Consider the following 27,534-nt stretch of genomic DNA (forward strand, 5'->3'; position numbering starts at 1 on the left):
GAAGTGGTTTGGGGATATCATGTAAAACAGCAACCACAGTGGTTGGGCCAGGGTTTAAACCAAGGGCCTCCTGAATGTGAGTCCATTGTTTTACGATCACGCTCCTTTTTTCGGTTCCTGCGCTGCTGCCAACCTTAAAACGTTGATTGCATTAGGATAACTCGTCTGTGAAAAACATAATTAGTGAGTGTGTGCATGGGCTGCTCCAGGGCAACCACCCAGGGCCCCGCGCCGGCTTTTTTTAATACAGACGTAGGCCTACCTGTAGAGCTGTAACAACCCAGATTACAGCCTTCCTCATGCAACTCAGTAATAATCTTTTGTTATAAATTTTTTTGTCAAATTTCAGGTTAGGTTTTCAAATGATGTAAAGTTTTTTCTTTTTCGAAGTTAGACGTAAAGTGTTTAACCGGGTTTATTGTTTTTATTTTTAAAATTCATACATTTATATTTCAAGTAATTTTTTTTTGCTGGCTTCTTTGTGTGGGAAGGCATGCTGACGTGATTATCCTTCGTTTTTTCCACGGCCGAGGCTTTGTTTCACACGCTAGGGGTGTGAGTCACGGTCACGGGAGTGGGAGAGAGAGACAAAATCGCTGCGTCGTGGGAACAGAAGTAAGCATTTCGTGGACGCTTCTGTTGCTATGCGCCGCGATAAGCTGAAAATTACGTCAACGAGCCCAGGACACTGCCCCCACAAAGGGAATGAATTTTGTAAAATCAGTAGACGGGTAAAAGTAACGAAAAAAAACATACCTGTATGTATTCGTGACTATAACAATTAGTACTCGTCAGTGGCGTAGCCAGGATTTGTGTATGGGGGGTGTTAAGAAGTATGCCCCCCCCCCCCCCCCCCCCCGTATTAAAGCGGTGGGTCCGGGGGTCCTTCCCCGGGAAAATTTGGAGTTGAAGGTGTAAAATAGTGCTATTTTAGCAGTTTCGGTACTTCAATTTAAGTATTGTAATGGTAAAAATTTTATTAATTTTTAATATGAAATTTGTTTGAGTGCTAAATAAGAAATTTAATTAAAGATTTGGTGCTAAGTTGGGGGGGGGGGGGGGGGTTGAAATCCTAACCCCCCCCCCCCCCTGGCTACGCCTCTGGTACTCGTTACTGTCGTATCGTTACTCGTTACTTCTGATACTCATAACATGCTATGTTATATTAGAGCGACGAATCAAGTCGTATTGCGTACGCGTACAGTATGACGTCGCGGCGTCGCAACATTCGTCGTTTGTAGAAAACATACTTATACATTACATAAGGTAAGATGTATTTTTTTCACTTTACCGTATTTTGAACCAGACTTGTGTTTGTCATTCTAAATTTAATTAGATTTAATGGGTAAAGTGTGGAATTACAAGTGAACTGTTGACGGAATCTACTAAATTTGCAATGGATTTACTATTTTGAAAATTTTAACCGTGAGCTTATGTTATATCACAATAACATCGCAATCCATTATGCGTCGATTATAATGAAAAAGCAACAAATAGGTGTCGAAAATTATTTATTGACAATAACATTTAAAAAAAACATTCTAACAATAAATCAACATAAAAATAGTTTTGCTTAGAATGAAATTAAACATAAAAATGAAATAAAACATGTTTTAAACAAAATTAAAACAAAAACAAAAATCTTTTGTTTTTAGAATGAAATTAAACATAATAATAAAATAAAAAACATATTTCAAAAATAACTAAAACAACAAAGAAAATATTTTTTATTAGCATGAAATTTAACCTAACCGCAATAAATTGTTATGGGCAAGTGTTAACATTTAAAATCTGCGACTTGTTCGTCGAGCCATTTCAGTAAAAAATAAAAATAAACATATTAAATAAAAACATTTTATGGCAGGAATCGCTGGTTCATATTTAAAAATAAAATCTTTTTCATTCGCTTTGGTTGAATAGAGCTGCGCCTCTCACTTAAGGCCGTCCCTGGTCCAGCGAGTTGATAGGGAATTGTAGGTTAAAAAGTGTTTTATACATCTTCTACAATTTTTCAGATAAAAATTTCGTACTTGGCTTGTTTGCTGCAGTTTTACAACAGAAATCATCTGTCAGATTAACATTGTAGAAAAAATATTGATAAGTATTTTATTTTACGTTTTTAAAATTAAGGAAAACCAAAAAAGTGGTCTAAAAAACAGGCTGTAAGATATACAAATATTTAGAGTCTGCAAAATTTTTCCTTTTAAAGTAAAGATAAAAAAAGTAAGCGGTGGCATACTGCTAAATTTATTAGAACAAGAAATATTTCGTATTTTGCATTTTCAGCTATTTTTTCTGGCCGCGAGTAGGTTCACTTGCGCCTGTCTTGCGCGCGGGAGCCTGTAGCCGGCTGCCGTGTTGCCATTACTTCGGACACATCCTCGGCTAACGGAATCTGACCCCACCTCCTCCGTGCCAGTAAATAATCTGAATGGTGCGGAGTACTGTGTCAACGACGAAAAGAAAGCTAAGAACAGTGCTATCAATTCAGAGACGCATGGATGTGCTGCGAAAAGCGAAAGGTTTGAAGAGAATGTGAACCCAAATTTTTTATAGTTTTAATTATTTCTTCCATTTACTGTAAAGTGTGTTTGGGCAAAAAATATTTTGAGCCATAATGTGCTTTACAAAAACTTCCAATTTTTTTCAATTTGAAATGTGATCAAGTGACGCTTTGCAAACTAAACTATCCTGATTCAAGAAATGCGTTTATTTTTATGTAAGTATAAGTTAGCCAAAAATCCTCAGCTTAAAAGTAAGAGTAAACAAACAGTTCTACGTGGAAAATTAGATTTGGTAAGCATGAAAACAAGTTAAATTTCAACCGACTTAAAAAAAAGGAGGTTCTCAATTCGGTTGTATTGTTTTCATTCACGTGAGTATTATACTGTTCAAGCCAAATTGTTAGTTACAATTAGCCAAATTTTAAATTAATTGCTGCTTATAAAAAATATTGTGCCTTACAATTCAATATATATTATTTCAGTTCCTTTTTTTAAGACTTAAAAAATTAACATGGCTACGTTGGGGAATTCAACCCATATTCAGCGGCAAACTTAATTTCTTAGCACCATTCGTTACTCCGTCAATAATTTTTACTTAATTCGTCTACCCTGAGAATCTCAGTGCACTAGCTCTGAGATATCTTCCCCCCCTCCTTTTTTGTTGGAGATCAAGACAATGTGAACCAAAAGTGGAAACTTGAAACTTGTACCTTAGATATGTTAAATATATTTTACATATTATGGAACAGCTTAGATCCGCTGTGCGAAAAGTTTCATAATGGATTTCATACTTGCATGCTAAGGTTTACATTAAATAAAAGGCTCATTAGATTAAGCAGCCGGTAGGTACATATACCATTGTATTATTACATAACATTTTAAGTTGTTCTGTTCTTCGGAGGAGAAAGAATAATTGTAAATTTTTAGACGACTTTCTGAATGTAACTTAAAGATAAATCCCTATATCAGGCATTATTTTGTTTTTACTTAGGAAGCTACATTGAATGAATCCACATAGCAATGAGACAACAGTTTGAAAATCTTATTAGTTGCCTAAAAATGAGTATTTAATTTAATTTTAGTATACCAATATTAGTCACAAAAAAATGGAAAATGTATTGGGGTGTGCGGATATTCGTAAACACGAATAGTTGCGCAGTTATTTATGAACTATTCACATTCGGAAGTCGAATATCAAAGATTAAAATTGCTAATATTTACAGGCACATCTGTAGTTGCTGGTTGTTACTCAGGTGAAGCCAAACTTCTCTTTTATTCATAAGATATTATAGTCGTCATTGCTTATTTGCCGATATACAGTAGACTTAATCATACGACACTTCACGATTCCAGGTAAAAGCATCGTTATTGTCATTTGGACTAGTTTTGACTATCCCCGATCTAACCTAATAAAAACATTTTTTTTTCTCTTGAATCCGTATTCAACCTTCTCTAGCACGAAAATAATACACTGTTATGTATAACTATTTATTTCCCTTAATAGATGGCTGTCTTATGAAAAAAAAAACTGATAACCTACAAGTACATGTAGGACCTGAATTGATACCAAAACAAGCCGTGACACGTGACCGTTCGTCTGGCAGCTAGCATCTACGGGAACAATATCAGCATTCAAATAATGCAGGGTATATTTCACGCAATGTTACCTCACACACTGTGTGTATGGCAGTCCTCACCGCCGCTATGTGCTTAATCGTATTGTGACGCTCCGCAAAAACGGTTGCTTTTTTCGTTATAATAATAATACGTGGAAGTAAAAATGGCAGTTACATTTATAGACTCTGGTTTCTACCTACTGATTACTTTTTGGTAACCAATGAACGTTTTAAGATAAACACGTTTTAAATAGAGAAACTAAACAGATTTACATACAAACACATTTAATAATATACGCGTTACAAGATGATAACACCATATCTTAGCACTCGCCGCCCACGACCGTGCTACCACATTCGTGAAATGTCAGCCTTCACGTGACACTCCTGGAAAGAGATCTACAGAACTATCAGGAGATTGCCGCTACTTTCGGGCAGCTGGAGGAATGTCTGCCTCAAGTGGTGTGGGTATGTACGTGTGAGGACGCCCAGTGACAACACGAAACGAAGCGCTGAATCTCAACAGTGGGCCGTCGACCTTGGGTAGCTAACACAAGCTGGCTGGTAGTATAGTTCTCTTGAAGAGGATCTCAACACGCGGCACCCATGAGTGCAACAAGTTATTTTCCAGCCTACTTCCTTCAAATTTTACAAATTCTCAACTCCCCCCCACCCATCCGTTATTCATTGCGGTCATGGAATTTGGATTTTAATTTTAAAAAGTACAACACTGCACTTTTTAATATTTCTATCTGAGAAATGTGCATATTAATGATGTTTATATTGCTTCAATAGTTAATAAACATGGTACAATTTTCACTTTGTCTGCAAAAGTTAAAATAGTATTACTATTTTCACTACATGTGTTCTGTATTGTTATGTATCCATCTAAGTGAAAATGTAAGATAATTTTTTGACCTTGAAATTATTCGCAATAAATTTAAAAAAAATTCATGTTCGATTCAAAATTTTCGACCACCAAAATACACTATTCGCACAACCCTATAATGTGATAGATTTGTGTAGTGAAATATGTGTACATGTGATTTGCATAAGTTTTCTTAACGCTACTACTACGATGTTTTTTTTATTTAGTTTCGGCAAAGACAACATTCCAAGAAAATGATAGAGAATTGAAAAAAAAACTAGCTATTGCCATAGGGAACGTAGAAAATAATACACCACATATTAGTGTCGAAGGGAATGGCGGCTGGAATAAGAGGACTGACTGACATAGTTTCAATTTAAGTGGAGTGATGAGTTATCTTCCTGTTTACACCAATGCTTACTCTATAGTCTGTTGTTCATAAAATAAAATATTTCAGTACTTACAACATCCAGTCAAAACGTGCATGTTAACTTTTTTTTTCTTTTGAAGAATTTCATTATCAGAGCCGAAACAAACCAACTCTTTTACCTGGGAGTGAAAAGGAAGTATTGCTTCGCATGCGAATTTGCAAGACTCAAAGACAAAAACGTGAATGAACATCTTTGCTTTAAAAACTATAGTGGTCCAAGCACTGTAATGGAACAAACTATAATAGTAGAAGGGTTCTGCGGGAGTGTTGAGCAGCACTTGTTAAAATACTTATTTTGGTGACGGAGATTCAGTGTTTACTTTAAAATAAAGCAGCGAGTTCCTTATGGAAGGGAAGTCATAACAATTGAGTGTGCAAACCACATTTTAAAAAAACCATTTTCACAAATATTCCAGAAATATGTCATTTCCACCATCTGCGCGTCGTTTGCTTGAATCAACAATAGTAAGATTAAAATCCGGCGCTAGAAAAGCAATCGAAATTGCTGGAACATCTCTTGTTGGTACATCTATCGTTCGATTGAAACTTGACATAAAAAATGGTCCTCATCATGTATTCGGTTGTCACGAAAACTGCCGTGTAGAATACTGAAAAAGAAAAAAATACTAATGAAAATTTTGTGACATTTGTGAAAGAGTCGGGGATTGTGGAAGCTATTGAAAAGGCTCTTGATCCTATGGTAATGAAATCTGATAGACTCGTACTTAACAAATCTAAAAATCAGGTTGAGCGATATATGAGTATGTTAGCTAAGTTTTTAGGTGGAAAACGGGTAAACTTTGCTAAAAGAGGCTCTTATCACGCTCGTTGTATGGGAGCTGGATAGGCCCATGTCAGAGGTCCTAGGTGGCACTTCATCCCATGGAAAAACAAATTTGGTCGAAGCCCAGGAAAATACTTCCAAACAGTTTTAAAAATTAGCTGTTTCCAGCATGAAGATGGCCCTCCAAATAAAAAGAGACCACCAAACAACACTCCTGGTCCTGATTTGGAGTATGGTCCAAGTGCTGAAGACATTTTGTGTCCTGAAGACGTGTTGAGTCCTGAAGAACTTGATACAAAGATGAAGTTTATCCTCGAAAACCTGAATCGGGATGCAACAACATAAAAAAATATTCATGAGTTGGAAAGAAGGAAGTACTGTTGGTCAACACGAGAACACTAAATGGAGGGATGCTTCTATGAACAGACTTACAGCATATAGTTTCGGTTTTGTGGTAAAAAGAACACATACATCCTGTCACTGTCTAGTAAAATAAATTTTGTATCACAGGGAGATAAATTCCAAAGCCGTTCAGTTTGGACGAGTTAACGAAAATGTGGCTAAGAATATGTATTCCAAACTAAAAAATGTCGAAGACGAAGATTGTGGCATTTTTTTTGTGCACCCAAACTTTTCATTTCTCGGAATATCTTCAGATGTACTAGTGGCAGACGATGGTTTGCTGGAAGTTAAATGCTTATTTTCAGCTGGTGACGATAAATTAGACTATATTTAAAAAAAGGAAAAAAAAACGTGTATCGAAGAAAAACTCGGAGATTTGCATCTAAAGAAAACCCACTTTTTTTTCCCTTTTTTTTTTTTTTACCAGATTCAAGGTAAACTTTGCGTCTGCAGTAGAAATTATTACGACTTTGTAGTTCATACGAAAAATGATTTACATGTTGAAAGAATTTTGTTCGACAAAGAAATTTGGGAAAAACTCATGCTGTCAAAGCTACAACAGTTTTTTGCGGAGTGCTTACTTCCAGAGATAGCAGATCCATTAAATACCCGAAGACTAAATGCGCGAGAGCCTGACTTTGTAAAAGAAGCTCAAAAATCACTAAAGAAAAACATAAAACAGATTACTTCAGTTTCGGTTTCCTAAATGTTATGCACGTTTTCTTCTGTTTTTGACATAGTCCTAATATAACAGTGTAGATAATATGATCATATTTTGATTGTAAAAGCAATACGATTTTTTTTTAGAATTTGGGTTATCAAACACATATTTTTCGTTTATTTGTAGATTAAATTCAAACTTATTATAAATTTATATAGACATCTCTTTTACTAAAGTAATATTATGTGTATCGTAGCAGTGAATGTGCTTGAAAGACTATAATTTCTCTGTTTAAAAACGTATGTCAACATGTTCATTTCAATCTTTAATTTTATGCTAAATTATATGTAATAAATATTTAATTATTAAAATAGTACACATATTGTATAAAATTTTTAATGGCGTCTTTCATCGGTATCATTAATGTACATACATAAAAACTATCTTTGTGAACTCTCTGTAAAATTACACAAAAAAACTCTGGCCAGAGTATCATTGTTTAATACAGCATTAAATTTTTAAAAGTGTTTGTTCCTGTACATTTCAGGAAGTATTTAGGACATAACTTTATTAAAGTATTTAGTACAATTAAAATAAGTTATTTCTTATCGAGTGAAAGGTTTTTTAATCGATTAGAGTTATAAGACTGAGAATTATTATTTTTTTATTGTTTTCGGTTTATGCTCGAAATTAGACCACAAAATCATACCCGGGCCGAGATTATACATCAGAATCTCTCGCTATAAGCCACTATTCAAATAGTAACTAAATCCCAAATAAATAAATTGTTTCAGCGAAGAAATTGTAGTTGACAACTGTTTAATTGAAAAGGTATGTAAAATAACACGTGCCCATATAACGCGCACAGCATGTGAAGGTCGTGGATCCTGGCGGAGCTGGTGTCTGGCCGCGAGGAAACATATCGGGTGGCAGGGAGGCAGATAACCAAGGCACTGCGACAGCGGCCAGCGCGCGACTGACGACTTGGCAACCCCGCGCGCGGAGTAAGCCTCGCCGCAGCCGAGCGCTGCATATTCGCGACACCCGCGCGCTCTATCGGATAACGACTGACAGGACTGGCTCTTGTATCCCGTTAATATTTGGCCCGATTTGGAAAAAGTCGTTTCAGATGGTACCGAGGTAGCCATCACTGATAAATATTTCTCAGCCAAGTTTGAGAGTTCGGGGTATAGAATTGCCCGCGCCTGCCACCATTTCAAAGGACACTCGTTTCGAGGAATAATGCGTTCATCTAGATATTGCCTCATGGTAATTATGCTGCTGCTAACTATAGAGTTCGAAGCAGACGCTGACGTTGCAAAGCGTCAAAAGCTTTCCATATTGAGTCGTTATCAGCGTCGGTGTCGCCAGTGGATATAGCTAACGTCGATTCGTTATCGTTAGGTTCTATTGACTGCTTATGAAAGGTAAACTTGTTTTGCAGCTCAGTTTTCAATGCATCTTTGGCAGACTCATAACTTGATTCATCAAACCTAAATGCCAGCTTCATAAAACGCGGGTCTAACAGTGCTGCTTTAGATAACACTGGGTGTCTGTAACAATTCTTGAATCTACTTTTAAATCCCGTTATTATTTTATTTGCCAGTTTCTTTCCTGTATCTGTAATAATATTTGAATCTAAATAGTGAAAAATTCTAAGCATACTTTCTGTCAGAGCCAGGACCATTGAAACAGTCACTTTTTTTTCTGAAGACATTTCTTCAGTGAGTTGCTTGAATGGCTTCAGAATTTTTATTACTTTATCTCAATCATGTCCAGGGTATCTACTTTTCCATCTGGTCACTACGTCCATTTTTAGCTTCAATGGTTTTTGATTATGCCTCAGCTGCTCCTGCATTGCAATTAGTTTTTTGGTAGCTATTGGACTCTTGTGGAAATGTTCCACAATGGCTTTCATTTGTTTTATCAGCTCCCCGAGTCTACAGTCCTGGAGTCCTGCACGCACGACTAAATTGAGTGTGAGCGATACACGGCAAATGTTCATAATTTGTTAATCGTATAGCCGCCTTAATGTTCGCTGCGTTATCTGTAACGCAGACAAATATTTTATTTTGTATGCTCCAATGGAAGAGCAACCTATACAGCTCATTTTTAATATATTCGGCCGTGTGTCGCTCATGACATTCAAAACATCCCAATAAAGCAGACTTCAACTCCCAATTTAATAAATAATGGGCTGTTACAGCTTGGTAAGAAGTTGTTGCTCTTGAAGTCCAGCCATCGGTGGTGATCGATACATATTTTGCACTCTCCAATTCTTCTTTTAATTTTTTTGGACTTCTGAGAGTTGAGCATCCAATAAAGTATTGCTTAATATGTACCTCGAAGGCATTTTGTAACCTGGTTCTAAGTAATTAATCAGATATTTAAAACCCGCATCTTCAACTACAGAAAAAGGCAGAAGGTCTTTAACTATCATTTTAAAAATTAAATCATTAATTTTCTTTTCTCTTACTACACATACTGGACGTTTAATAAAGGCACTTAACTTGGTCTGCTGCGAATTGGTTCCATTTGTTTTAATTACAGGATTAGTAGATTCTGTACTTGCTGAAGTTGATGGTATAGGAGCTTACAGAACTGCTGCATCTGACATGGAGCATGGAATTATATTTTCATAGGTTGATCTGTGTTTTTTAAGGAGATGCTTTTTCAAATTTGTAGTAGAGCCGCCTTTCACTGAATACAACGAATTAAAAAGATCAAGTTTTGCCTTAACAACTTTAGTCTGCGTAAAAAAAGCCCCACAGTTTACTTCTATTCTTATCCATTGTAGCAGGTAAGTTGAACTGTAAAAAAAAAAAATAAGTGTAAATAATAATAAATCGAATATAAAAAATTAACAATATTTGATAATTATCAGCTTTGTTAACCAAGAAACAATTAAATCTCATTAGAGCGGCTTTATAATAATATCTCTTTTAAGATAAGAACAAAAAAAATAGTGCGTGGAGTCCCTCCGCGCAGAAGAAGTGAAACTTCGTAATGTGGAAATGAAAATAGGAAGGGGTAGAAATTGATTTTTTAGTGAAATCATATTGTATCAAATCAAACTAAAAAAACAAGTAAATGAAATAATGAATATTATAAATTAAAATAGAACAATAAAATAGAACAACCAGTACGTATTTCAGCTAATTTCACGAAGCTCACAATGTTAACATCGCTGCATAAGCAAGAATACCACGCGCATGTGCTAGGAATATTGGACGCTACTCGTTGCTAACGCTCGCGCTGGCCTGTAACAGGTATACTACGCGCATGCGTTCGAGTGCCACGCATTCACTCTCGCTCTGTCTCTTTTTATTCCCCCTATACCCAGGAGCGTTGAACGTTTAACGCAACCTTGTTGGAAGTCGCATTAGAAGTTTCACTTCAAAAAGTGAAAATACGCGATAATAAAAAAAACATACATATTTCTAATTTGTAAAAAAATACTTTCTTACCTCGTTTCTGTTCCAATCTCAAACTTTGTCTACACACACAATACCGTTAATAAACAGTAAAAAAAAAAACTTGGACGACAAATTTCCAAATTATACTTTACTTAATAAACAAACATTGTTATTTGTAACGTACGTTTTTAAATTCACCGAATAAGCGCGTGCATGCGTAAAACATACGATCAGCAAACGTTTCAAACACGCATCAACGTTACTTGCGTGAACTGAAACAGTGTAGGTACCCATACTACGAAAAATGCGAGTAACGAAATGCATTCGTGTGTAACGTTTCGTTACTCGTTACTAGATGCCGCACCCGTTACTCAGTACCGAATAAATACGGTTTGCTACAGCTCTAAAGATCAGTCAGTCATTGTCTGAGCACTGTGCCGAGAGGTCGTGGTCGGGCGATGGCTCGCATCATTTAGCAATGTTATATTGAACTACAATTTAGCAGCTACGGTCCGGGCGACGCCTAACAATTTTTTTTTCTTTTTTTTTTCGGACATTTAAATAAATTAGAAATTTTTGACCGTAGTCGTAGGCAAAGCTCACAGCAAGGCGACAAAGTGTTTTGTCCAGCCGTCGCTGCCCGGATCTTATCCGGGCAATATAATGTAATTTGTAATAAGTCTACGTGTTTTTCCCCTTTATGGAGGTACCGGTTAAATTTTTGTTGTGTGCTCTGTTGTGCTAAATATTTGTGATTTTTAAATGAATAATTAAAACCAGGTAATACATCGAACATTGTTTATTAATTTCTTCTTTCTTCGTGACCTGCTAGCTGTATGTTCCACTCATCACCTAATTTGAGCTAGCCGGAGTTGGTGAGTGGTTACATTTGGCGAAGAACATTTTTTTTTCTCAAAACAAATACGTCAAGAACTTCAAGCTATGTTTACATCTATCAATCATCGGCTGTGCTGTTTACCGCCTGACTGTTTCAACTAGTGCTTTGTCCACGCGTCGTAAAAACCACGGGAAACCGAAGCTGCGAGATCCAGGGGTGCCCAGTACGCGGGACTTCGAGATCGTCGCATCGCGGGACTTCGCGATCGTCGCATCGCGGGACTTCGCGATCGTCGCATCGCGGGACTTCGCGATCGTCGCATCGCGGGACTTCGCGATCGTCGCATCGCGGGACATTGCAGATCGTCGCATCGCGGGACTTCGCGATCGTCGCATCGCGGGACATTGCAGATCGTCGCATCGCGGGACATTGCAGATCGTCGCATCGCGGGACATTGCAGATCGTCGCATCGCGGGACATTGCAGATCGTCGCATCGCGGGACTTCGCGATCGTCGCATCGCGGGACTTCGCGATCGTCGCATCGCGGGACATTGCAGATCGTCGAGATCGTCGCATGGTGGGACTACGTGGGACAGAGCAACAAACAGCAAGTCAACTAAAGTTGTAAGTTTGAAACTTATTTTTCTTTTTATTATCACTGAAGTGAAGTGTAAAACCAACCTTATTTAAACACAGTTTATAAACCAAGATTTTCCAGGTCCCCAGGAAATATCAGGTAGCATGGAACATCCTGCAGGGCCTATTCAGAGTGAGGTTAATGGGGGTGTCCGAACAGATGATCAATTCAATTCAATAGGTTTTTATTGACACACTTTTTTTACACTTTACAGATCTTGTTATTGCAACATGGCATTCCAGCACTCCGTGCTCTTTTACCTAATTTAGTTGATGTATATAAATTTCTGATATGGTTATGGTAAAATAATATTTAAATTAAAGGAAATTTTAAAAAAACCTTTAGCAACGTTTTTTGGAGCCTCTTTTGGCTTAATGTTTTTGTTTTGAGTCTACACTTAGAACATATTACACTTTATATTATACACACATTCATAGTAACTAATTGTCTTTCACTGTACATAAACATGGCACTAAAATTTAACTATTTACATGGCACTGTGGTGGGCGTCCATGGCTATTCAATTTTGGTGAGCACTGTGGCTGGTGTCTCTTGGTCTGGTTTCACACGCGTAGCCCAGTCAGGGTGGCCTGCCAGGGTGGTAATCGGTGATGAGTTTGTGTGGGTAGGGGCGTGTAATGTCGTGTTGTCCGATGTTCTGAATGAGTGTGGACGGGTGTTGTGCTGCTTTATTGAAAAATTTGTCTGTGTATTGTATAACCAATTTGCGTGGTGATGGCGTGTCTGCGAGTTCGTGCAGTTGGATGTTAGTTACATATTTGTATTTACCGAGTATTGCTCTTAGTAGTTTATTGAAACATGTATTAATTTGGTGGAAACGGATGTCGGCTACGTGAGCAAATATTACAGAGGAGTACAATAGAATAGGGACAATGTACACCTTGAAGAAGCGCACTCTGTCCTTGGCTGGTAGGGGGCTATGGGGGCGGAGAATGGTGGACAGCGAGTTAAATGCGCTGTAGGCCTGGGCAGTGGCAGACGAGAAGTGCGGTGAGAAGCGCAGTGTGCGATCCAGTGTCACACGGAGGTATTTCACTGAATCGCTCCATTTGATCACTGTGCCCCCCACGAACAGTGCTGGCGGCAGACGGGGGTGTCGTCTGGTGAAAAAAATGGCTTCAGTTTTGGAGGGGTTTGGGAGGATGCCCCAGGAGGTAAAATATGTTGTGGTAGTGCGGATGGCCGAGGCCAGCCTGGCGTTTATTTGTAGGGGATCATGATGTTTTACCATCAGCACGGTATCGTCCGCGTACATGACGATCGTGCATTCGGGGGGTTGAGGAATATCGTGTGTATACAGGGAGAATAAGAGGGGTGAAAGCGTGGACCCTTGTGGGACCCCTGCAGTGATCTCTCTCGAGGATGAAGTGGACCTTTCCACCCGTACGTTAAATGTGCGGGCTTCCAGGAAAGAATGGAGTATGGAACGAAGAGCAGGGTTGAATCCCAGAAAGGCCAGCTTGAGGATTAGGGCTTGGTGGTGGACTGTATCGAATGCACGACTCAGGTCTAGCAACACCATGCCAACATGGTTCCTTTGGGTGAAGTTGAGGGTGATTTGGTCGGTGACGTGAGCCAGTGCGTGCTGGGTTGATAGTTGCCGCCTGAAGCCAAACTGAAACTCGGGCAGCGGCTGCAGGCGAGCCACTTCTGCCTCCAGCCTGGCCAGGACTTTGCGTTCCGCTACTTTTGACGTCACTGATAGCAGAGATATGGGGCGGTACGACGCTGGCCGGTTGGCGGCGCCCTTCCCCTTGAAAATGGGTACCACCGTGGCCTCGCGCCATGGAAGTGGGTAGTGGCCTGTAATGAGGATGGAGTTGATGATGTTAGTGAGGTAGATGATGGCTTTCTGAGAGATTGATTTAAGAAGGCGTGGTGTAATACTATCAGGACCAGGGGCAGCATTGGCACGCACACAATCTATTTCCCTCCTCACCTGCCTGGGCGTGGCCAGTTTGATGGCACCAGGTAGAGGGTGGGGAGGGGGGTTGTAGGGAGTGGGGAGCTTTGACAGATGAGGTGGAACTTGTGCTGGGGCGAATGAGTTGGCAAAGTGGTCGGCCAAGCACTCAGCCCTGTCAGTCGCCGACTCCGCCATGCCGCCGACCACCTCGAGAGGTGGGATCGCCGACCTAGCGGAACGGATACTACGTGCAAAGCGCCACACCGAACCATTCGCGAGTGACAAAGCTCGGGATGCAAATTTTAATTGCCATACAACAGGGGCAACAGGAAATACAACATGACCTAATGCTTGTAAGGGAAGACATTTTCAAACATGTACAACAGGAAGTTGTAAAAGTGGAAACTGAAATTAAACATGAACAGGCTAATGTAAACAATCAAATTTCCACATGTGAATCAAGGGTTGAGAGCTGTGAATCGCAAGTGGAAAGGGAACAAACTAATTTAGAAAATTGTGAAAGGGAAGTAACAATGTTAAAAGAAAGTGTTGAATTTATTGGGCATGATGTACATGAACAGGTAAACATTTGGAATGAATGTGAAAAGTTCCGAGATGAGCCAAACAGGGAATGTTTGGACAATGTGGAGACAAAAGTTAGTAAAGTAAGAGGTAATGGACATATGAACAAGAGTTTGTGTAAACATATGACAAAAGTAGAGACTGAAATGAAAGCCTTCTCGGAAAAACTTAAGGATGAGTTTGCAGAGGAGGTAATCAGTGAATTGAGTTCTGCAGCTTGCAGAGAAGTGATAAAAGGACATATTTTTCGAAACTTAAAAAGTAATGTGCCAGAATGTGTTTTATGTGTACCGATTAGTTTACGAACTGAACTTTGCACACTGATGCATGTGGAATCGGGAAACTATGGAGGGAAAAAACTGTGAAACATGTTCAGAGGTTTTGTGTGTGGAAACATGTGTACCGAACTGTCGCAAAAATTGTAAACAGTTGTTTGTTATGGACACAGAAGAAAGACATGGTAAATATAAAGGGGTGATGCAATATGTGTTTGCAACAGAGCCTCTGGAAACTGTGTGTGTAAATGTGTTTGGCCCACTGCCTAGATGGAGGGGTGGAGTCAAATGTAGTTTTGTTGTTTTTGATGTTTTTTTAAATTTTTTGCAATTTTTGCAATTTTTTTATGTTTTTCAGAATTTTTTTTTATCCTTTGAATTAGTTACATTTTAATAATGTTTTGTATTTTATAGGGTTTTTGTATTTTTTGAAGATTTGTTATATAATATAGGAATGTATACGTAAAATTTCTAGCATCAAATTTTTAAGATGAATTACAAGGTTTTTAAAGAGAAAGAAAGCTGTAGGTACACATAAATTTTTAAGATAAATAACTATATGTTAATGTGAATGTTTTTCTGTTTTGAAAAAATAACTATGATAATATATCTATAAATTCTTTTGAGTAGACGGTACTAAATTTTATTTTTAGAAATGCTTTACATTGTGATAATTTCATTGCACTTGGGTAATGTTTTGTGTGCTTAATGATGTGTCATGGGAAGCTGTTGAATGAAATTTATTATGAGTTATGTTTTCGGGAAATTGATAGTAATTTTGAAAAGGTTTAATGTTTTAAATTAAAGTGCCATACATTTGTATTGGTAAATGTTTGTTTTGGATTGAATGACAGTTTGTCAACATCCTATATTAAAGGTATGAAATGTAACGCTAAACGTTATTGAAAACTCGTCGTCGAGTTTTGAAGCTACAGAAGCAGTTGTGTGTTCATGATGGCCAGAGTTTAGGTGAATTTTTTGTATTGCCCTAAATAAGCAGCAAATGTTTTTTGTGTAATGTGGTTTGTGAGGCAGCTAGGGGGCCAGGAGGTTAAATTTAAATATGTTTCCGGCATGGAGTCCGATGTTTTTTTAGCAAGGGTTTGTCCCTTCTTCTTGGTCGCTCCCACCCCTCATCAATGTTAAGATATGTGTTGCTGCTGAAAGGGGAGATATGGTTTGAAACCTAAAGAAGGGCAGTGGTTCATGTACCTAACTGGTTTTTGAAGAACAGAAGCATACGACTGTATCATAATGAAGTGTTTGTCATGCCATGACTGTAGAATTGTGTCAAGTTGTTGTTTGTGGAAAATTATGTTTGAGATTTTTTTTAAATTTATTCGAGCATGTTGAGTAAACCCATGACAGTTTGAAGTAGAATTTGTGAGTTTCGAGAATGTTTCCTAAGTGGCAGGGAAGATAAATTTTGGGTGTCACCCACATTTGTAAGAGTTGTTATTTAAGTGCATTGAAATGTTTTATGATGTATATAGGGCTTCAGAGGTTAGGTTTGGACAGATTTTGATAATTTGTTTTGTGCTTTTGTAACTTCTCAGTGAAAAGCTTTGGCTTTTAACTGAGAAGTTGGAGGGGTAATGTAAAAACCCAGATTACAGCCTTCCTCATGCAATCCAGTAATAATCTTTTGTTATAACTTTTTTTGTCAAATTTCAGGTTAGGTTTTCAAATGATGTAAAGTTTTTTTTTCTTTTTCGAAGTTAGAGGTAAAGTGTTTCACCGGGTTTATTGTTTTTATTTTTAAAATTTATAAATTTATATTTCAAGTAAGTTTTTTTTTTTGCTGGCTTCTTTGTGTGGGAAGGCATGCTGATGTGATTATCCTTCATTTTTTCCACGGCCGAAGCTTTGTTTCACACGCTAGGGGTGTGAGTCATGGTCACGGGAGTGGGAGAGAGAGACAAAATCGCTGCGTCGTGGGAACAGAAGTAAGTATTTCGTGGATGCTTCTGTTGCTATGCGCCGTAATTGGCTGAAAATTACGTCAGCGAGCCCACAAAAGGAAGGAAGGCTGTAAGAGATCAGTCATTGTCTGAGCACTGTGCCGAGAGGTCGTGGTCGGGCGATGGCTCGCATCATTTAGCAATGTTATATTGAACTACAATTTAGCGGCTACGGTCCAGGCGATGCCTAACAACCTTTTTTTTTTTTCCTCTTAGGACATTTAAATAAATTAGAAATTTTTGACCGTAGTCGTAGGCAAAGCTCACAGCAAGGCGACAAAGTGTTTTGTCCAGCCGTCGCTGCCCCGAACTTATCTGGGCAATATAATGTAATTTGTAATAAGTCTACGTGTTTTTCCCTTTTATGGAGGTACCGGTTAAATTATTGTTGTGTTCTCTGTTGTGCTAAATATTTTGTGATTTTTAAATGAATAATTAAAACCAGGTAATACATCGAACATTGTTTATTAATTTCTTCTTTCTTCGTGACCTGCAACCTGTATGTTCCACTCACCTAATTTGAGCTAGCCGGAGGTGGTGGGTGGTAACAGAGTAAAATGTTTGTCATTAAATTGTTGAATCCTATTAAGTAAATAATGTTAATATAATTTATTCAAATAAAAAATAAACACTAAACTTATCTTAATTTGTATTATTCATGTGTTATGAATTTAATATATAAATAAATTAGCAAATCTGCAGCCAAAAATTTTAGGTTTCTGGTTGGCTTAATAAACATTGTTTTAAACAGTATATTTTCCAATTTTTTTTTCGGAGTGAGGTCCTGCGAATGCTCCTTTTTCTCTAAACTGTTCCATATCTCACCATCCGATCCAATATATCAGGGACCCACAAAAGTAAATGGCCCAGGACTCCGCAAAGTCTAGGGCTACCACTGCATGTGAGCGTGGTGACAGTGTTGATTACATAAGGCATCGGCATTGTGGTTGTAATTTTATTTATTTATTTATTTATTTATAAATTGTGACATGCACACCAACACTCTGAGAAGAGATTACTGGATTACTGGGGTTGCATGGTACAATATCAAACACGATACACAAGAGACATCACAGACAAAGGACACAAAACAAAAAAATTAAAAAACAAAAAAATTATTAAATTAAAAAATACAGAAAATTAGTGAATTTAGAATAATAATAAATTTAAAATGCCAACAAACAAAGATATACAGTTTATTGAGTTGACTGCAAGTGCTACTAAAATAATTTAAAATTGGTTAAACTTGTTACTATTAGGTCTAATCTATTATAATTGCTTATTAATCTAAAAATAATATTTTTTCTCTTGATTGTACAGAAAGTAGACGTAAGTCGACTATGATACTGGGGAACTCTTAAACCAGTATTATCTAAGATGTATTTACAATTGATTTTAGATGAATAACAATTGGAAATAAAAAGATGGTCAAGGAGGGCACGCTGATCAAAAAGTGATGTTAATTTAGGAGGGGGAAATGATTTTTGAGTAATAAGTTTAATACATTTGTTTTGAATATTTTCAATTTTATTCTTGTATCATGTTGTTCTCTAGCTGTTATTATATATATTTTTATTATTTAAGATTATAATGGAATGAAACCAGAGAAATATATATATTTTTAACTTGTGACTCTGTAACGACCTATCAAAAAAACAGCAAATGGAAAGTGAATAGCAAGAAATAAAGACGAGTCTTAATCTTCACTCATATTACAGAGGATCTGTGTTTGAATCCTGTTCTGCCTATCATTTTTGTTTCCATGCTGGGTGGTTCTTTATAGTATTCCTTGGCTGATTCCTCCCCCAAAACCTCTGTTCCAGCTGGCACGAGTAAGTGAAAGTTGCTATTCTGCTTGTAATTGTACTGTGCCACTCTTGTAACACTGGCATAGGTTAAACAAATTTTGTTCACTAACTGATTAAGAGAAATTTTGAGATAATTCGAAACAAATTATGGTAGTATCTGCCCTTTGGTCACACAACCTGAAAACTTCATCAGATTGCTATATGCAGAGTATAATTTAAATATGTGTAAGTACTGTACTTGTGTAACTTTTTATACAGACATCAAAACATAAGTCTAAAATGGACCAAAGAATGTACATAAGAAAATATGTGTTACTAAGCACAGTATGATTAGGGTGGGGATATAGGCGTAAGTGGCGGTGGCTCCTGCAATTAATTGAGTGCATTGTAGTGCCATAATACTCGTAGTATGTCCTGTTTGCAGACAGCTATCCTGCCATGACAATTGTTTTACTCATTACTTCACTTACAGTGGATTTGCGGTATGTTAAAACTTTACTTAAGCCCTGCTGAATGTCTTTTTTTCTGGCTGCACACTATGCGTCCTTACTGCCATTTAACAAAACCCAAACTACAACATAGCTTTTAGTTTTGGGTGCGTGTGTTTGAATCTTACCTTGAGCATTGGTGTTTTTAGAATATGTGTGTAAGCCAACCCCTTCTAAGCCACCTGGCATGAGTCTCCCTTAATATCCTCTTAATAAAATATAACATTGAGTTCTAGTATCTGTGTAGCATAGCATAATTCCTGCCCTTTGCTACTAATAACACTTTAACTGAGAATGTGTTATGTTCCTAATGTTTTCTTAAGGTTTTATAATTAATTTATATTCAGGTTTCTTCTATTATGCATAGGCATTTAAAGTATTTTGTTTGTGCTTAAATATTAATTAATATTAATTTTGGTTAGGTTTTATGCAAAGTTGTATGTATTTTTTTATTATTTTTTCTTTATTTTGTTTGATCAGTTAAAATTAACATGTATATTAATAATGGTTTTACAATTTTAATGCATCTTCTGGTTTTAAAAGAATGGAAGATGCAGACGAGACATGGGCGCGACACTGTCACCAGAAAATTATTTTTCACACCTAAATTTATTGCGTTGTTGGGGAAACCCAGCACATAGGTGTATGGCTGCACAGCAATAAACTAGAACATTTGCTAGGCACTGTCTTGCCAGCCAATCAGGATGATCCATGCTGTGGTGTGATGTGTCTTTCCAAACTTTGAGAGAACAATTTCTTTCCAATATTATTCCCTATATGGTAATGTACCTGATTCTGTTTTGTGACACATGAGGTTGCCTCCCATTTGTTTCACCTTTGTAAGGGAAGACAATTTCATTGTTTAACTAGTTGTCGCTCGATTAAAGGACCAACTGGTTGCGTCGTTGGTAACTCGCAGAATTTCTAGATGGAAGTTGATGGGATAATTTCACGCCTACCGGTTGAGGCCAGGCTGAAGAGTAACCTTTTATTTTTGTTTTCGAACTCGTGTAACTAGAAAATCGACCCCAGGTGTCTGCATCGGCCCGTGGGGATGATAATCGCCAGTGAGACCACACTGGTCTTGCATAATTCTGTACTTGATTAAAAAATGTTTAACTGAAGCATTTAATCAACATGTAATATATATTTTGGAGCAAAGAGCGATAATGAAATGACCATGTATAAAAGTCGTTTGGACCTGTTATGTAAGTTGTGATCCGCATTTGTTTTTTGAAATGTGATGATAAAACAAAATACTTTTCAAAACTCTTTTATATGGAAGAAAGTAGAAGAAAAAACTGCTCTATTTAACGAATAACTTATCCCAATTTCGTGAAAAGACTAACTTAAAAATAATAATGTACTTAAAATCATTGAGGATTTACATAATAAATGTTTTAGGTGTATCATGAAATTGTTAATATTCTGGGTTGATTAGTCAGGCCAACCTGGAATGTACAACTGCTGTTACGACTAAGTACAGGGATGTGATGGAAGCACGTTATGACAATGTTCTACTGTACTTAAAATTATTATTTTTAATTAGATAAAAATATTACTGCATCTCACTCAAACTTTGCAAATACATTGTATGTTTTTAAAATAATAAATCATACATTGCACCAAAATAGCAAAAATATGGATACATTATATATCATAATTAGATGTTTCCCCATCAGTACTAACTGTGAAATAAAGTTTGTAATTATGGATTGTTAAAATATTTTGCAATTTTTGTGAAAATAGATATGGATTGAATCTGCACTGTGTATGTGTGACCAGCCAGTCAGGGCCCTACACCTCCAACAGTGGGTTGTGTACTTAGTTGCCGAAAATAACTTGCATTGTTCAGTAAAATGATGCAACATGTTTTTCACAGCACGTAATTACATGTTTATTAAAATAGTGAATCTATTGTACATTGTTTCAGGGGATGATGAGCCACGAAAGAAAAAGACGTTGGACGTTTACAGAACATGAAACACATGTTGACATTCCAGCTAAGTCAAATACAAAAGCTAGTAATTCAATAAATTATAATGATTCAGCAAATGATAGTGATTCATTAAATGATTCTGATTCAAGAGGAAACCCACATGATGTCTCCAAATCCATGAAACCATTGGCATCTGTAAAAAAATATATCAAAACATCAGCATGCTCGGGAGGTGAGATCATCACAGTGGAGCTTGGGGACTTGGTGTGGGGTAAAATCACATCTCATCCTTGGTGGCCTGGTGAGTAATGTATTCATGTATGTAAATGTAGTTGCATGTCGTAGTTACATATTATGTGGTGTACTTTACTATCGCACAGTACTGATGTGAGCCAAACTTTCACAAATTCGTGATGCATTTTTTAGAGACACAGGTTTTACTACAGCAGTTATTCAGGATATTAACCTCGATGGTTTATAAGGTTTAAATATATTTCAGATGTAAATTTTTTAAAATTATTTTTGCCTAAAGTCTTTAAAGCTGCATTTATAATTATTTGGATGTGTGAAAAATCTTGTACTCATTGCTAAATTGTCATTATTTTACATTTATTGCAGTTTTGTGTTGAACCAAAAATTTTAATTAAATAATATCTACTCATGGTCTTGTTTTTGAAAATATTTCAGTGCCTACAAAAGATTTTTGATATGCAATTCACTGTATTTCTAATGTATTATAAGAATGAATTTATTACAGATAGAAAAAAAGCTCATTTACTGCTAAGATGATCTAATGATACTTGGTGATTTTAACGTACCAGGTGTTGACTGTGCAGTGGCCTTGATTCAAATCCCAACCTAGGAGTGCAAACATCTACCATAATCAGTGTGTGTAAAAGGGTCTGAAAATGTTCAGACAAGCAGAGGGGAAATAGTGTAGATTTGTTTGTTGCAAAATTAACCAAAGAATGTAAACTGCAAACATATCCAAAATTAACTCTCAATTTATTAACAAACCACAGTAACACTAATTGGAATTGCGACCATTCCAGCAAATAACTAGAGTTTACATGACCGCTTTCAAGCCTACTCAAAACAATATGAATATAAGCAAGATAATATAGGCTATAGTATATACAATATGCAAGAGTACATTTTAAGAATAAAGTTGGGCCTTAAACAAAAACGTGAATGTCTGACAAAGAACACAAGGCAAGGGCTGAGCAGTCAACTCACAGTAATTATAATTAAATGTTACATCAATAAGAGATGCAATTAATTAGCAAGACAAACTTTGAAGTGGCATTCATGCAAAAAAAAAAAAAAAGCACTGTGACTGTGCTAACCACACACATACTCAACGAGTTATACAGAACCCGCGTCATCAAATGTCACACTACGAGTGCGCATGCACTCGATGCGGACACAATCTCAAGGGGGAAAAAAAGGATTCTGCCCTGCCACATATCAAACGTGCACTTAAACAGTATATAAATTTGAAGTACTAGAAACGCATGACAAAAAATACGCGGCCCTGACAAGAGCAAGCTACACAAACCGCAAAAGGGGTGGGTGCAAACAAGACAAGTGAATTTAAATATAAAATGCAACTAAGAAATGAATTTAAATTAAGAACATTGAACAAGGGTGCAAAAGACAAACACTAACATGGTGCACGAGACTCACTTTGAATTGGCATAGTTAAAAAAAAATACTCAGTCACCAGTATCACAAATTAAACTTACAAAATTTACAATATAGGCATTGGTCAAAATAATACACCAAAACTGGAGAATTTACATTTATATGATTTAACTGTGCAGCCACCTTGCACTCAAACTGAAAATGTCACGCATACCAAACACGGGAAACCATGCCAAACAAGGGTTCTCGTCGCACTCCCCTAATGGATTTTATTACTTAAATAGAAAAACATATCAGCGGAAAATTAAGAAGCAACAGGAAAGGAGAAATTAATTCAAGAAATTATGTTAGCCGAAGAAGGCCAAGAGGACAATGATAGGCTTTATAGACTTCATAACCCCTACGGTGTATGTGCCGAGCAATAAAAAGTGAAGGGAGAAATCACCAACAGAAAGGAGGGGAGGGGAAGTCAGGGTGGAGAGGTAGACATGGATAGACCAAGTTCGGAATTCAAAGCGGTGGTGACGTCACCACTGTAACCTCCCTCACTTAAAGGTGCCCTAACCCAGAAAACCTTACTCTAGCACACACACAAACAGCAAAACAGTATCACGTAAATTTTAAAATCAATTTTTTGAAGAACTTCGGCATCAAAGAAGTTAATTGTAGGGAGAACAGAAACAGTCCATACACCAACAAATTGAATTGAAGACTGACAATTGTTCAGAAGTGCATCTTGAATCTGCAGTGATGCATGGAGTCGTGTCGGCAACTCTTGACAAATAGCCAATCTTGAACAGGAACCTGAACGTTTTTTGTAGCAGGAACAGAAGTGGCGGGAGCAACGCTTCTGGAGCGTTGATTGCAGCTCAGCCACGGTTGCATGGTGGGTGGCGTTATGAGCAGCATCCAGGGGCGCCCCAAGCTGCCCAAGGTGCGTAGAGTCTGCTCAGCGACCGGCTACGAAGACCACGAATTGCAACGTCATCTATAAGCGGGAACCAGGTAGTCGCTCAGCCTGGATGCTGCGATGGCATCAGTCCAATGATGCAAGGATAGTGAAGGAAGCAGGAGTCATCAAGCCAGGGGCACTCCAAGTTATGTCTTACTGAGGGCCTCCAGCAGCATCATGGCATCAGGGGCAGGCTCGTAGAGAATAACTGGAGAGTTCCAAGAGGGCGTCAACAATGCTGGGCCCCGCCATTGAAACGTCCGCGAAGTTCTTTCGGTCCCATGGCTTAAGATCAGCCTTCAGGCAGCAGTCAGTCAAATCAAACGTGTGTGCAAGTAAGCCCAGGTCAGGTCCCTCAGGGAGGGAGTGGTGATCCAGAAGCGGCAAACAGTAGGTGGTCGATGAATGGTCGAGCGGCGAAGATCAGGTCCCGCGCGCAATGTTTCAGGAATGGTAGGAAGAGGCACCGTACCACACCCAAACTGCAAACAGAAATCTTAGGTGAGCAAACCAGAAAACGTCAGGCAAAAAAGGAAACTGTAGAAAAAAAATTAATAACACACTAAACTCCGTAACATGCTTTGTGGCAAAAGGTTTAACACCCTTAGGTAAGACAGAGGAAAATTCTTTCAAATACTTATTGGCTGCAGCAAGCGGATCCTCAAAATCGCAGCTCCACTTGCGCAGCTCAACTAGAGTGATGGGCACAGGAAACAAGGTGCAATGCTGCCGAATTAGGGGTGGCAAATTCCCCAAACCTTGCAGACTAGCTGAGTCTCGGAAAATTCTAAACCTAAAATGTCGGCATAGGCAAGACAGAAATAATGAAAGCTGCCAAGGGCTCACTCATCCAGCCGCTGAAAACGATTAACGAACTCGTGAACGCATGATTCAAACACTCATTCAGGGCACGCTAAATGCAACACCTGCGCCTTAAACTCGGAGAAACTCGACTTTTTATTATGGCCCCAGTTAGCATCTGGACGCAAATCTCCCTCCTTCCCCCCCCCCCCCCCCACTTACTGAAAAGGGACTTCATGAAATCCTGCTCATTTATCAATTGGAGCTTAAAGATTCTGTTCGCTTCTATAAGAAAATTCAGCACTGCCCGAGGCTCAATAGAGTCTAAGCAGGGAATACTGCCCAGCATCTGAAAAAACAATTTGTTGCTAAAGGACGAACTAACCGCACTTGTCTGAGTGGGTGGGGCCAGACGAGAAGTGGACTCAGTGCAGGCGTCTGTGGCTTCCCGCAGAAATTGAACCAATTTGGCTGGCGGCTTGCACATGGTCTCCAAGGACAGGTAGGCCATGTCATTCTCCTCCAGGACCGCGCACAAGTCGACCTTGCACAACGTGTGGACCCAGTTCAGGCTCCCACTCATGATGCGGAGTGCAACAAGCAAATACCAACATGTTAGAGACCTCTGCATAGCAGACTAGCGCAGTTATTAGCAGTTGCCTTGGTTGGAATCCAAACCTAGGTGTGCAAACATTTACCGTAATCAGCGTGCGTACGAGGAGTTGGAAAATGTTCAGACAAGCAGAGGGAAAATAGTGTAGACTTGTTTGTTACAAAATTAACCAAAGAAGGTAACTGCAAACCTATCCAAAATTAAATCTCAATTAATTAACAAACCACAGTAACACTAATTGGAATTGCGACCATTTCAGCATGCTCACTAATGACTAGAGTTTACTAGACGTCTGTCAAGCCTACTAAAAAAATATTAATATAACAATCTAGGCAAGAATATATATATATATATATATATATATATATATATATATATATATATATAAAAAAACAATGCAAGAGTCATTTAAATAATCAAGGTGGGCCTTAAACAAAAACGTGCACGTCTGAAAAAGAACACACTGCAAGGGCTGAGCACTCAACTCACAGTAAATATAATTATACGTGACATCAATAAAGTATGCGAGTAATTAGATAGACAAACTTTAAAGTGGCATTCATGCAAAAAAAAAAGTACCGTGACAATGCTAACCACACACATACTCAATGAGTTGAACAGAACCTTCATCATCAAATGTCACACTACGAGTGCGCATGCACTCGATGTGGACACACTCCCAAGGGGGAAAAAAAGGAATATGTCCTGCCACATATAAAATGTCAAAAGATGCACTTAAATAGTGTATAAATTTGAAGTACTAGAAACGCATGACAACAAATACGCGTGGCCCTGACAAGAGCAAGCTACACAAACCGCAAAAGGGGTGGATGCAAAAGAGACAAGTGAATTTAAATATAAAAGGCAACTAAGAAAAGAATTTAAATTAAGAATATTGAACAAGGGTGCAAAAAGACAAACGCTGACATGGCGCGGGTGATTCACCTTGAAAGGGAAAAGTAAATTCAAGAATTTTAAGTTAGCCGAATAAAGCAGAGAGGACTTCATGACCGCTACGGCGCATGTGTCGAGCAATAAAAACGTGGAGGGAGAAATCACCCTCAGACAGGAGGGGAGGGTAAGTCAGGGTGTAGTGGTGGACATGGAGCAGCAGGGATAGAGGGCACGCGGAATTATAGCGGTGGTGATATGACCACTGTAACTGGTCTAATAAAAATAAGACTACTAATATCTCCAATACCCAAATTAAAAACAAGCTTTGTATTTACTTAACTGAATATCAAGCCTTGGACTTCTTCAGTACAACAGTACCCTTCCATGTAAAAACCTTTTAGATCTTTTTTTTTTTAATTTATCTCAGTGCGTAGTAACTCATACTGTAGATGTTCTTATCAAAGAAGATATTTATCATCCAGCTTTAGATATATGTATTTTAATGGACTATTTAAATGGCATTAATAAGTTATGTTCAGCGTTTAGAAATCATGAACAGTGTTTTTATTGGTCTTTATAACTTATTAAAAAAATCACGATTGGTTTAATTACTATAGTACTTCTGATGTTAATTTTCTTGCTGATTAAGTTAACACCATTATTTATGAAAATATCAATATTTTTATTTTACTTTACATTAAAAAGTTTTTTAAACATCCTAATTGGTTTTCACATCATTTAATCCAAGCCTTGAAATCTAAAAGATTTTTTTACAATCTACCAAAGAAACAATATATACCTGTTTCTGTTACTTCAGGAAACAAGACCAAGAGTGATACAATTCATTGGACCGATATGATCAATAACAATATTTAAAAAAAAAAAAAAAATTTTTTTTTTGGCTATGTCAAAATTATGTAAATTGGCTATTATGATCAAAATCCTAAAATGTTCCAATATACTAGTAATTGATATTTATAAAAATGGCTCTAAATTAAATGTTTTTAAAATTTTCCCTTTTATCTTTACTGTAGAAGTTTTCCAAATTTTAAACTTTGTAAAACGTGTAGATAAATTTAAAAGATGAAATTTTTACATCTGTATAATATACTATAGAGGATTTATCTGTAAAAATTTCAAAATTTTCAAACTTTGTTTTAACAAAGATGTGTGTCAAATGTGTTTTTTTTTTTTTTTTTTGATTTTAAAAGTGTGTAGCTCTTTAAAGAAGGAAACTTATGGGAATTTTTTTTTTATAAATACACTGCATTAAGTTAGCTAGCTACACATCTCCACAAAAGTAATATTGAGGACAGATTTCATTTGGGAATGATATTCCGTAGAAAATTGAAAATGTCGTCATTTTTAAAGTCAAACATTTAGGTTGATTTTTACTATTTGGGATGAAATTTTTCTTAAATGTGTGCTGGAGATAATAAAGGCTGTCTCTTCCTGAATAAATTGGTTTTTGTTACATCAACCTCGAGTTCACC

The 27,534-nt window shown here is 37.4% G+C and overlaps 1 protein-coding gene across 9 annotated transcripts in view; it reads left to right on the forward strand.

Annotated features, from left to right (window-relative positions):
• The window catches only part of LOC134529205 (DNA (cytosine-5)-methyltransferase 3A-like), a 190,106-nt gene that overhangs the window by 85,709 nt on the left and 76,863 nt on the right, over positions 1 to 27,534 (forward strand). For 3 of the 9 annotated variants that reach the window (XM_063363062.1, XM_063363063.1, XM_063363070.1), the window contains exons 1-2: positions 13,306 to 13,332; positions 21,132 to 21,438. In XM_063363062.1, coding sequence (XP_063219132.1) covers positions 13,321 to 13,332; positions 21,132 to 21,438 — 319 coding nt within the window. In that variant the 5' untranslated portion in view covers positions 13,306 to 13,320. Of the gene's footprint in view, positions 1 to 12,089; positions 12,145 to 13,305; positions 13,333 to 21,131; positions 21,439 to 27,534 lie in introns of those variants that run through there. The other 6 variants (XM_063363064.1, XM_063363067.1, XM_063363065.1 and 3 more) reach the window with 4 other exon arrangements.

Source organism: Bacillus rossius, chromosome 2 (assembly GCF_032445375.1).
Source record: "Bacillus rossius redtenbacheri isolate Brsri chromosome 2, Brsri_v3, whole genome shotgun sequence".
Lineage (NCBI taxonomy): Eukaryota > Metazoa > Arthropoda > Insecta > Phasmatodea > Bacillidae > Bacillus > Bacillus rossius.